Here is a 13,092-nt window from a genome sequence, read left to right on the forward strand (position 1 = left end):
TTAGTCAGTAAAACACTGGGATTATCAATGTCTTCTAGAAAGGGTTTCAGGTCAAGCAAATGCTTAACCATCATATATGTGCTGCCCCAGCGAGTTGCTTGGTCCAAAATAGCTCTCTTTCCTGCATGTCGCTGGAGGATAACATCAATATTAGAGTCCTAGCTACTGTGGCTACTTGCCTCTCTTACGTATCAGAGTAGCTACATGGCGTTCTTTCAATCCATCTTTTATTGCTAGTTGCGATGTATGTACAACACAATGCATATGTTGGATTAGACAGAGCTGAGATGCCCCCTCAACAATATCATCTAAAGTTTCATCATTGTGTTCTATTTCTGCTGTTTCAGTTTCAGAATCTGCATCAGAGATCTTCCTTTCAGTAGTGACTTTTTCTTCTTCAATTTTATTAATCTTTTCTATTGTGCTTAGCATATTTGAAGCATTATCAATGATGATGCATAGAATCTGGTCTTTCTTAATTTCAAAATCTTTCAAAATTTCTTCCACTAAGTTCTGGAGATAAATGCTCTCATGATGAGCCTTGGTGACCTTTACTCCTAATGTTTGAGTTACTATTTTATTGTTTTCATCAACACAATCTAGCTTTGATAGCAACATTTGTTGATTCCGATTTACGCAGTCTCTAAAATTTATGTTGAGGTCGGGTCGGGACTTTATAACCGACTCCAGCATCATCAAAATTGCTCTAACTGCGACTCCAACTCGGACTCGATGACTCCAACTCCACAGCCCTGTCTTATAGTCTATCTCGTTGTGCCCATGCACTTTTTTAAATCTGTACTTTCACTTCAGCTGTAACACTATATTCTGCACTATGTTCATTTTTTTCTTTGCACTACCTGTTATACATGCGTATGGTTTGATGGTTCTGATATATGGTATGATTTGCCTGGCTAGCGCTGTACACATGACAATAAAGCCAATGGCGATCGTTCAAGGAGCCATGTTTAAAGTGTCAAGGATGTTATTTATATTAATGCACTTGCACTATTGGAGCCATATAGTTATATAAGATATAGTTCATAAGACATAGGAGCAGAATTGAGCCATATGGCCCATCAAGACACTTCGCCATTCGATCATGGCTGATCTGTTTTCCCTCTCAACCTTATTCTCCTGCCTTCTCCATATAACATTTGACTACTAAACAATAATCTATCAATTTCTACTTTAAAAATACCAAGGCAGAAGTCTCCACTGCCTTCTGTGGCAATTAATTCCACGGATTTAGCATCCTGTGGCTAAATAAATTCTTCCTTATCTCCATTCCAAAGCTACATCATTTTATTCTGAGACTGTGCACTCTGGTCAAGGACTATCCCACTACTGGAAACATCCTTCCCATATCCACTCTATCTCAGCCCTTATACAGAAACCAGGGATATCAATTCAAACTAACAATTAACAATCACTGGATTGTAACTGATATTAAAGAAAACTTTTCAGGTACTAATTATAATTGTTGATTTATCTAGAGTTCTCCTCCAAGGATGTGTGCTAATGGCCGGACGGCCGACCTTGATGCTATTCTCAGTGGCATAAATGCTGCCAGACTGTTTATCTTTATTTCTGTCATGGAATATTTTCCAACATCACGTTTTCTAAAGCATATACTGTAAGTAAAAGGGATTACTTGTACGTCAAGGACACAATTACAGTATTCACGTAATTGGAAGCTTTTATGTGATTGTAAATCTCGCATTTTACCTAGATATTGGCCGCTTATTGATGACTCACTGAGGAAAGCAGCCATCGAGCGCTGTGTTCACATCCAACTTTTGGTCGGTTACTGGAAGCATTCAGATAAATCCATGCTGGCCTATCTTCAGTCACTGCAGGCTCTAAGAGACATCAAGAAAGTCAATTTTGACGTGGTATTTAAAATGACTCTTTACTTCAAAAAATACTTGCTGCATTAACAATGTCCGAGAGCTGATTCATTCTCACAGGTCATTCCCAGGTTAAGAACACCTGACTAATATATATTTGATCAAATGCTTGGGAGAGTCTGGAGGGGGAGGAGGGACGGGTTTGCCGGCTGCTGTGTGGAAACTCAGACTGCAGCAGATCTGAATAGAGTCATAGAGTCTTACAATGTGGAAACAGGCCCTTTGGCCCAACTTTCCCACACCGGCCAACATCTCCATCTACGCTTGTCCCACCTGCCTGCGTTTGGCCCATATCCCTCCAAACTTGTCGTATTCATGTACCTGTCTAAATGTTTCTTAAATGTTGCAAAAATACCTACTTAAGTTACCTCCTCCAGCATCTCGATCCATACACCACCGCCCTTGTGTGAAAAAGTTCATAGTTGAGTTAAACACAATATTTGAGTTGCACTACACATTGCCCTAGGCTGGCCGATGTTTTCGGGAAGCTGCATTTCCGATTAACAAACTGTTCAGATTGTAAACCGTTCTAGGGGACGAACCCTGTGATTAATGTAAGGAGAATACAGAAATGTATATGGTGTAACATCAATTCTTATTTTAAACACTTAATTGGTACTCTGAAACGATGCCAATGTAATCTACGTGCCATTTAAATATTTGAAATGTTGTTGTGAGGAATATTTAGACAATTAAAAAAAAATCATTTTAGGGCTCTTAAAATCTATGGATGTTAAATTATTTTGGGGAGGTTCTTAAACTTGCAGTGTGCTTTGAATATTTTATGCATAATGTACATTCTTGTTGATTAATAGTAACAGAAATATTCCCCTTTTCTAGAAGCTCTTCATTGTTCCAACGGGGAACTTTAGCAACATTCCTTTTGCAAGACTGAGTCACGGCAAATACTTTGTAACAGAAAATATTGCATATATAGGTAAGTCAAGTCAAGTCACGTTTATTTATATAGCACATTTAAAAAACAACTCTCATTGGCCAAAGTGCTTTACATTTGTTATTAGAATAGTATAAACAAACAAACTACATACATATATACATGGGAGTATAGATAAGTTTTTAGTCTTGACTTAAAGGAGTCGATGGAGGGGGCAGTTCTGATGGGAAAGGGGGATGCTGTTCCACAGTCTAGGAGCTGCAACCGCAAAGGCGCGGTCGCCCCTGAGCTTATGCCTAGACCGCAGGATATTCAGCAGCCCCAAGTCGGCCGATCTGAGGGACCTGCAGGTGGAGTGGTGGGTGAGAAGACTTTTAATGTAGGAAGGGGCAAGCCCATTGAGGGCTTTGTAGACATAGAGGAGGGTCTTGAAATGTATATGGAAAGGTAAGGGCATTGTCCTTGTCTCAAAGCTTTGGTGTTCTAATCGATCAATGAATGGAAAAAGGCTACAAATAGTATTAGAGTGATAAAGTCAAACAGAGAAGAAACTCACCCTTCAGACCTACTTGCCCACACCGGCCAACATGCCCCATTTACATTGGTCCCACCTGCTTGCGTTTAAGCCCATATACTGCCAAACCTATCCTATCCATGTACCTGTCTAAATGTTTCTTAAACATTGTGATAGTACCTGCCTCAACTACATCCTCTGGCAGCTTGTTCCTTATACCTACCATCCTTTGTGTAAAAACATTGTACTCGTACCCCCTCGTACTTGGGCCCTTTGTTTAAAAACGTTGCCCCTCTGGTTCCTATTAAATCATTCCCCTCTCACTTTAAACCCATGTCCTTTAGTAGACACAAAATGCTGGAGTAACTCAGTGGGTCAGGCAGCATTTCAGGAGAAAAGGAATAGGTGATGTTTCGGTGAACCCATCTTCAGACCCTGTAGGTGAATATGTGAACCCTTCTTCAGACCCTGTAGTTTATACTTCAAAATAAATTGAAGAGGGAAAGCATTGGTGAAATACGCAGATAAATTCAAATCTTAATCTGGTATCTTAGATATGGACAAATGCCAATATTGTAGAGGTGATTAAATACCAAATGTGGTTTATTGTAAAATGTAGAACGTAGAACAATATAGCAAAGGAACTGCCCTTCAGCGTCAATTACACTTGAATCAGCAATTGGTAAACAGATTAAATATGAGTAGTTGTAATTTAGGGCTCGCCTCGCTAGTTCTAGTTCACCGGAACAATTGTTATCATCAGCACAGTGTGCAAATCACTCAATGTACCACATCCAATGCAGCCTGTCCAATACGTTGATTGAGGACTGGTGAGACGTGGATGGCCTTGATTGCCAGTCAGTGCTGAGATTTATGGTTGGAGTCCTTGATATGCTATAGGAATTATAATCAAAAATGTTCTTGCATTATGTAGTAGGATACAAGAGAAAATGTGTTTACACTTGCAAAATAAAAAAATCATCCCCAATTGTTTTTATACAGTATATACTGATAAGTATTTCTCAGCTTTTGGAGGGAGGGTTTCTACTTTACTTGAAGCTGCAAGTACATTGATTTCATTCACTACAATGTCTTCCAGGTACTTCAAATTGGTCTTTTGACTATTTCAATTCTACAACTGGCGTGAGCTTGCTGATAAATCAGACTTCAGAAGATAAGGAAGAGGCTGATAATACAGTTCACCTTCAGCTAAAAAATCTGTTTCAAAGAGACTGGAATTCCAACTATTCCATAACGCTGGACGACTTGAAAGATTAGTTGATTTTTGTGTAAAATTAATGGTTAAAATGATTCATTGTAGGTACCTTCAGGGTGAAAGACTAACAGGATATTTTGAACTCATACTGCCTCTGTCTCCCATGCTCCTCTTAAACACAAAGGGTTAAGAGTGCCACAGCAGTAGAGTACAACGCCGGACACCCGGGTTTGATCCTGACTATGGGTGCTGTCTGTACGTAGTCTGTACGTTCTTCCTGTGACTGTGTGGGCTTTCTCCAGGTTCTCTGGTTTCCTCCCACATTCCAAAGACGTGCAGGTTTGTTGGTTAATTGGCTTCTGTAAATTGTCCCTAGGGTGTAAGATAGAACTAGTGATCATTGGCCGGCTCGGACTTAGTGGGCTGAAGAGCCTGTTTCCACACTGCATCTCAAAACTAAACTTAAATAGTTGGAGGAATGTGTGAGGCAGGGTCTCCCTACAATGAAGACTAGTGCAGGAGACAGAGGCCACCTGAGTAATTAGGCTTTTGGTACATGCTGGGGGGGGGAGAGGGGGTTGTTACCGAACTGAACTCACTGTGGAATGTGAGTTCCATCGCATCCTCGCATCCTTGGACTGTTCGGTGGTTTGCTGCATGATATTACTGGGTTGTATGCAGAACAGCATTTCACTGTATTTAGGTACACGTGACAATAAAGTATTTTTGGATCATGAAACATATTACTCTGTAAAATCCATAATAAATAGCTAAAATTGTGTGCGAGTGTGCGCGCGCATATATAAACATACAAATAAACAAACAATAGTGCAAAGACAAAAATAAAGCCCCCAAGTCCATGTCGTTCCGAGCTTATTTGGAGGTTGTGTTTGATAGCCTGATGGTTGTAACGAAGAAGCTGCTTCTGAATGCTGCGTCGATAAGAGTTTGTTAGTATATAGTCAATATCAAAGAGTTTTGTGCAATGTGACATTGTAATATGGATGTCAGAATTACTAATTTGACCCAAATGCTGGCATTTTGGAACTTAACCTTGTTGAGAAGAAATTAAGTTAGCAATGGGCTTAAGTATTAACTTAGTGTTAAGGGCCTGTCCCACTTGGCTGTCATTTGCGCCTCATTTACGCGTCATATGTAAAATAGGTCAACACGTCGTTACAGGCGATGTCGCGCGCAAATCACGCGTCATCATGCCGTCTGGTGCGCATGACATTATTCGAATACCCTGCAGCGCGCAGACACGCTACCCGTGCGTCACAATGCGTGGACCTATTTTACATATGACGCATAAATGAGGCGCAATTGACGGCCAAAAAATTGAAGCTATTTGTCTCATCAAAAATGAACTGTATCAATTCAGTTATTTATGTTAATTGAATACTTATTGCATGCAGTCAAAAATCATCACGACAAAGTTGAAAGAAATGTTTTAATTTATACTAACATCCTACAAATATGATAAAAGTAAACATGCAATTGACAAATCTTCATAACTAATTTGAAATTTCCCTTTGAGCGGTTTCCTTTTTTTTTATAAAGGTTGATTGTATTTTTCTAGTCTTTTCAACTTTATTGACTGGTGCTGTAACTGAAGAGAAATGTCTGTAGAAGAACAAAACTCTACATAATTTTGTGTATTGATTTAGAGAAGTCGAACATGGCTTACATAATCCATGCTGCCCACGTCTGCCAAGTTTACTCATGAACAGCAACCTCAGACTTCTCACCTTATTAGGCATTAATACAGGGTGATGTGCTTGAAAGGATTACAGTCGGTATTCCAAATAAAACTATGTGTCTGATTAGTCAGGATCCGTTTAGGACTTTCTTAAAATGACTCGTAATTTTGCTGCATTACATGCAAAACTATTTGTCAATTCCATTTAGTCACTCTATCAAAAAACAGTGCAGCATGGAAACAAGCCCTTCAGCCCAACTTGTCCATGCAGACCAAGTTGCCTCATGGAACTGGTCCCACTTGCCTATGTCTAGCACGTATCCCTCAAACCTCTCCTATCCATTTACCAGTCCAAATATCTTTTAAATGTCATGATTGTACTTACTGCCACTTCCTCTGGTACCTTGTCCAATTTTGTTTTGTTTCTAGATAACTTCCCTTTAGCTGAGAGATTAGATTTTCGAGGTGTTTTTTAAGAATAAAAGATTAGTTGTTTAACTCCCTGATCCCTGTGTTCAAGGATGGTATTATGGCCGTATAGATAATGTTCTCAAGGCCTTGCCCTGATAGTCATAAAAACCCATGGCGACTGTGAATGGCTTTAGTTTACGCATTCAACGATCTTCAGTGATAACAAAACGAGTCTTCCAGTCATTGAATCTTGATTCATTGGCTTTTAATAAAGTAATACAAAGCAAAGACATGGTTCATCACACTCCGATCTCAATTGCTGTTCCATTACGTCATAAACTTGCTTTAAATCTGTAATCCATAGCTCAGCACATGGTTCAGAGCACGATAAAACTCAGTGCTTGTGTGGTAAAAAACTGTAAGGCATCTTAGTCCCGCAACGTTTAAACTGCAACTAACCTAAAAAGCCCCTAGCTCCACCGAAAGCCACACCCGTTCATGTAAGCATGCTGATAACAATTAAAGGCAACTAGACAGAATACATAAAATGCTGATCATAGTTAAATGGCTCCAACACACCAGGCCCCTAATTGTTCTGAGTATATAATGAGGCAATTACTGATGAGTAACAAAAAAAAAGGAACAATGAAAGCTTAACATATATCAAAAAACAAAAATAACATGTAAATATATCAGCATTCTGACTTCTTTAGCGATTCTTCCTTCTTCATCTTTGCCCTCTAGAAGCAAACATATCGTGGTTATTGGTCTTACCAAAATATTGTTCTTAGTCTGAAGTCCTACTGTACGCACCAAACCATTAACATCAGGCATGATACCCAGTATATAGACCAAAACACAAAAGTCCAAAGTTTTGACAGCATGAAACTTCTTCCTCCATATCCGATCAGTTCATGGATATGTCGTAACAGTAATGTTGAAATATGAAAGTCCTTTGAGAGAATAATAGGATGCTTAGCCTCTTCAGACATTGCTAGTCTATTCAGGTGTCCGCCAACTCTCAGAAGTCCTTCTTCCAATACCGGATCAAGCTTGTACAATTAACTGTTCAAGAAGGAACTGCAGATGCTGGAAGGTACACAAAAATGCTGGAGAAACTCAGTGGGTGCAGCAACATTTTTGTGTACCTTTGTACAATTAACTGTCTCTTTTGACACCATGTACTCCAGCTTCCAACATCGATATTTCCTCTTTGTATTTTTGTCTTTGACAGAAATAAATAATTGCGTTTTCTGCTCCAAGAAGATCCTCAAGACATAACCCCATCCACAATACGATGCCTTAAAGGCTTGCATCTTGGTTTCAACCTTTTTCTTTAGTTTTTCAGGATCTTCTTCAGAAATACTTTTAGTAATCTCATTATGTATTTAGCAATCACATTAATGTGTCTTTTTCATCCACTTTGCTCGGAAGAACAGGTTGCAGATTTAAAAATGCTAGGTATTTGTTATGGTTCAGTTCCCTTCATTAGGTTTTGAAATAAACCAAGCGCGGACCCATTGGGTGCCGTTCCCCCAACTTAATATTCCACCACTCACCCATTCACGTTGTGACGCCAGAGATCTCCGTTGTAACAACTGGGCACGTGCAGATACTGAGCCCACTGTGCACATGGTGGGAGAGAGCATCATTTTGTATGACTGCCACGTCACCGGCGCAATTTTACAATTGTGATGCGGCTGATGTAGGGCGCGCTGTATAAAGATAATTTAAATGTTTTAAAAGAAATTACCCTTGGAGTCGTTGGGTCCCCATTGTGAGGCCAGGCAAGTACACGTGAGAAGAAAAAAAATGGCAATCTGAAAATCAGCAAAAGGCCTAACTGTGCGCGCGGATATCGGGCCAACTGCGCAGGCGCGGCTGACGGACCCGGCAAGTGGAGGCGCTGTTTTAAGTTAAAAAGTGTTATTGGAATATGATCATTATAGAAACCTTTATTTCTGGTTCAAACCTATACGATCCGTGGATTAAGTAGATTAAAGTAGCGATGTGAAAATCGGCAAAGGCAACCGTAAATAGCCCAGACTGGTTTTTGAAATACTTTCATTTTGATTGGAATTGTATCTAAAAAAAAGGTCATTTTTTTCTTAATGTCCAATGATTTGCAATAAAGTGTTATTCAAGCAGACAACATTTTTTTACACACACTTTTTTGTTCCAATTATGTGTTTATAAAGGCATCTCTTCTCTCTCCTCCCCTCTCCTCTCCTCTCCTCTCCTCTCCTCCCCTTCCCTCTCCTCTCTCCCCTCTCCTCTCCGCCCCTCTCCTCCCCTCCCTTCCCGCCTCCTGTCCTCTCCCTCCTGTCTCCCCCTCCTCTCCTCCCCTCTCCTCTCCTCTCTCCCCTCAGCCTCTTTAACTCTGAGGAAAAAAGTTCTAGCCTGCTCAACCTCTCCCAGTTAGCTCAGGCCCTTGAGTCCTGGCAACATCCTTGTAAAAGTCATAACACTTTTGACTTTACAAAATGCACATTGCCATCTTGATGTTAGTTTTTTCTGTACCACTTTGACATTTACAAGATTACAATAGATGAAGGAGGTCATTTGGTCATAAGAAATGATCATCATTCCAGAGAAATATTAACGTTGGCCCATTTGTCTCAATTGTTCTTAATGTTATTTCAAGTTATTTAACCTATTTCATATGTTGATATTTCTTTGTATTTTTACTTGTTTGTATCCACATCAACTAGTTCTGCTTCTGGATACAGTGTAATATATTAAATGAACATGTTTTCATATTATAACGGTTGGAGTGGTTGGAGCAGCGTGCGGGCGGTGAGTTTAGAAACGGAGCGTGGGGCTTTGTTCGACAGAGGCCAAGGAACGGTTGGAGCGGGTGCAGTGTTGCCCACTCTGCAACGTTCCATCACACTTCAAAATATGTGGTCTAGAGGAAGCCGCTGATTGGTGGAAGCGGACTAGAGGAAGCAGCTGATTGGGAGTAACCCCAGATACTGCTGGCCCTGCTGATTTCTTCCAGCACTTTCTATTTTGTTCCGGGGTTCAGCATCTGCAGTTCCTTTTTGCACTCCCTGCACTCCCGCCTTAATTAAGGTAAGGGGGGAGTATGAGTGTGGGGCAGTTTACTGTTCTGGATGTCAGATGTGGGAAGTCATGGAGTCTGATAGCCTTCCAGACGTCCACATCTGCGCCAGGTGCGTCGAGATGGGGCTCCTAAGGGACCGTATTAGGAACCTGGAGCAGCAGCTCGATGACCTCTGTCTGGTCAGGGAGAGTGAGGAGGTCATAGAGAGGAGTTATAGAGAGGTGGTCACTCCAAGACCACGGGAGGCAGACAAGTGGGTCACGGTTAGGAGGGGCAAGGGGCAGAGGCAGGGACTAGAGAGTACCCCGGTGGCTGTACACCTTGGAAATAAGTACTCCTGTTTGAGTACTGTTGGGGGACACAGCCTACCTGGGGGTAGCGACAGCGGCCGGGCCTCCGGTACAGAGACCGGCCCTGTTACTCAGAAGGGTAGGGAAAAGAAGAGGAGGGCAATAGTAATTGGGGACTCTATAGTTAGGGGGTCGGATAGGCGATTCTGTGGACGCAGTCAGGAGACCCGGATGGTAGTTTGCCTCCCTGGTTCCAGGGTCTGGGATGTGTCTGAACGTGTCCAAGGTATCCTGAAATGAGAGTGAGAGGAGCCTGAGGTCATGGTATATATAGGTACCAATCACATAGGTAGAAAAAGAGAAGAGGTCCTGAAAGGAGAATTTAGGGAGTTAGGAAGAGAGTTAAGGAGAAGGACCGCAAGGAGGTGTTGCATTGCTTGTCAGGGAAGATATTACAGCAGTGCTTTGGCAGGATAGATTAGAGGCTATTTGGGTGGAACTGAGAAATGAGAAAGGTGAGCAACACTTATAGGGGTGTATTATAGACCGCCTAATGGGGAGCGAGAATTGGCAGATATTAGTAGTAAGCACAAGGTAGTGATTGTGGGAGATTTCAATTTTCCACACATAGACTGGGAAACACATTCTGTAAAAGGGCTGGAATTGGTTTGGAGTTTGTAAAATGTGTGCAGGATAGATTTTTGGTACCAACTAGAGAAGGGGCAGTGCTGGACCTCCTGTTAGGAAATGAGACAGGTCAGGTCATGTGTTGGGGAACACTTCGGGTCCAGTGATTACAATACCATTAGTTTCAATATAATTATGGAGAAGGTCAGAACTGGACCAAGTGTTGAGATTTTTGAATGGAGGAAGGCTAACTTTGAGGAGATGTGAAAGGATTTAAAAGGAGTGAATTGGGACATTTTGTTTTATGGGAAAGATGTAGTAGAGAAATGGAGGAAATTTAAAGGTTAAATTTTAAGAGTGCAGAATCTTTATGTCCCTGTTCGGTTGAAAGGAAAGAGTAATAATTGGAAAGAGCCCTGGTTTTCAAGGGAAATTGGACACTTGGTTCGGAAAAAGAGAGAGATCTACAATAATTATAGGCAGCATGGAGTAAATGAGGTTCTTGAGAAGTATAAAGAATGTAAAAAGAATCCTAAGAAATAAATTAGAAAAGCTAAAAGAAGATGTGAGGTTGCTTTGGCAAGTAAGGTGCAAGTAAATCCAAAGGGTTTCTACAGCTATATTAATAGCAAAAGGATAACGAGGGATAAAATTGGTCCATTAGGGATTCAGAGTGGACAGCTATCTGCAGAGCCAAAAGAGATGGGGGAGATATTGAACAATTTCTTTTCTTCGGTATTCACCAAGGAGGATATTGAATTATGTGAAGTAAGCGAAACAAGTAGGGTAGCTATGGAAACTACGAGGATCAAAGAAGAAGAAGTACTGGCACTTTTGAAAAATATAAAAGTGGATAAGTCCCCAGGTCCTGACAGGATATTCCCTAGGTCATTGAGGGAAGTTAGTGTAGAAATTACAGGGGCTATGACATAAATATTTCAAATGTCATTAGTAACGGGAATGGTGCCGGAGGATTGGCGCACTGCGCATGTTGTTCCATTGTTTAAAAAGGGTTCTAAGAATAAACCTAGCAATTATAGACCTGTTAGTTTGACGTCAGTGGTGGGCAAGGATACTTAGAGATAATATATATAACAATCTGGATAAACGGTCTGATTAGGAACAGTCAACATGGATTTGTGCCTGGAAGGACATGTTTGACTAATCTTCTTGATTTTTTTGAAGAGGTTACTAGGGAAATTGATGAGGGTAAAGCGGTGGGTGTTGTTTATATGGACTTCAGTAAGGCCTTTAACAAGGTTCCACATGAAAGGTTGGCTAAGAAGGTTCACTTGTTGGGTATCAATAGTGGAGTAGCAAGATGGATTCAACAGTGGCGGAATGGGAGATACCAGAGAGTAATGGTGGATAACTGTTTGTCAGGTTGGAGGCCGGTGACTAGTGGGGTGCCTCAGGGATCTGTGTTGGGTCCACTGTTGTTTGTCATATACATCAATGATCTGGATGATGGTGTGGTAAATTGGATTAGTAAGTATGCAGATGATACTAAGATAGGTGGTGTTGTGGATAATTAAGTAGATTTTCAAAGTCTACAGAGCGATTTAGGCCATTTGGAAGAGTGGGCTGAAAGATGGCAGATGGAGTTTAATGCTGATAAGTGTGAGGTGCTACATCTTGGCAGGACAAATCAAAATAGGACGTACATGGTAAATGGTAGTGAATTGGTAGTGAATTGAGGAATGCAGTTGAACAGAGGGATCTAGGAATAACTGTGCATAGTTCCCTGAAGATGGAATCTCATGCAGATGGGGTGGTAAAGAAAGCTTTTGGTGTGCTGGCCTTTATAAATCAGAGCATTGAACATTGGGATGTAATGTTAAAATTGTACAAGGCAATGGTGAGGCCAATTCTGGAGTATGGTGTACAATTTGGGTCGCCAAATTATAGGAAACAAAATAGAGAGAGTACAGAGGAGATTTACTAGAATGTTGCTTGGGTTTCAGCACCTAAGTTACAGAGAAAGGTTGAACAAGATAGGTCTTTATTCTTTGGAGCGCAGAAGGTTAAGGGGGGGACTTGATAGAGGTCTTTAAAATTTTGAGAGGGATAAACAGAGTTGACGTGGATAAGCTTTTTCCATTGAGAGTAGGGAAGATTCAAACAGGAGGACATGTTTTGAGAATTAAGGGACAAAAGTTTAGGGGTAACATGAGGGGGAACTTCTTTACTCAGAGAGTGGTAGTTGTGTGGAATGAGCTTCCAGTGGAGTGGTGGAGGCAGGTTCGATTTTATCATTAAAAAATAAATTGGATAGGTATATGGACGGGAAAGGAATGGAGGGTTATGGTCTGAGTGCACGTAGATGGGACTAGGTGAGAGTAAGTGTTCGGCACGGACTAGAAGGGCCGAGATGGCCTGTTTCCGTGCTGTAATTTTTATATGGCTATATGGTTATAAATGATGTTTGTCATTTTAAAACATCATTGGCACTTCAATAAAAAA

At 40.9% G+C, this 13,092-nt stretch overlaps 1 protein-coding gene across 1 annotated transcript in view; it reads left to right on the forward strand.

The window, feature by feature from the left end:
* The window catches only part of LOC129700291 (5'-3' exonuclease PLD3-like), a 28,175-nt gene extending 23,098 nt beyond the window's left edge, over positions 1-5,077 (forward strand). The window contains exons 6-9 of the mRNA XM_055640645.1: positions 1,497-1,636; positions 1,733-1,895; positions 2,751-2,847; positions 4,419-5,077. Of these exons, the coding sequence (XP_055496620.1) occupies positions 1,497-1,636; positions 1,733-1,895; positions 2,751-2,847; positions 4,419-4,597 (579 nt within the window). The 3' untranslated portion in view covers positions 4,598-5,077. The remainder of the gene's footprint in view (positions 1-1,496; positions 1,637-1,732; positions 1,896-2,750; positions 2,848-4,418) is intronic.
* The last annotated feature ends 8,015 nt before the right edge of the window (positions 5,078-13,092 follow it).

This window comes from Leucoraja erinacea, chromosome 9 (genome assembly GCF_028641065.1).
Source record: "Leucoraja erinacea ecotype New England chromosome 9, Leri_hhj_1, whole genome shotgun sequence".
Lineage (NCBI taxonomy): Eukaryota > Metazoa > Chordata > Chondrichthyes > Rajiformes > Rajidae > Leucoraja > Leucoraja erinaceus.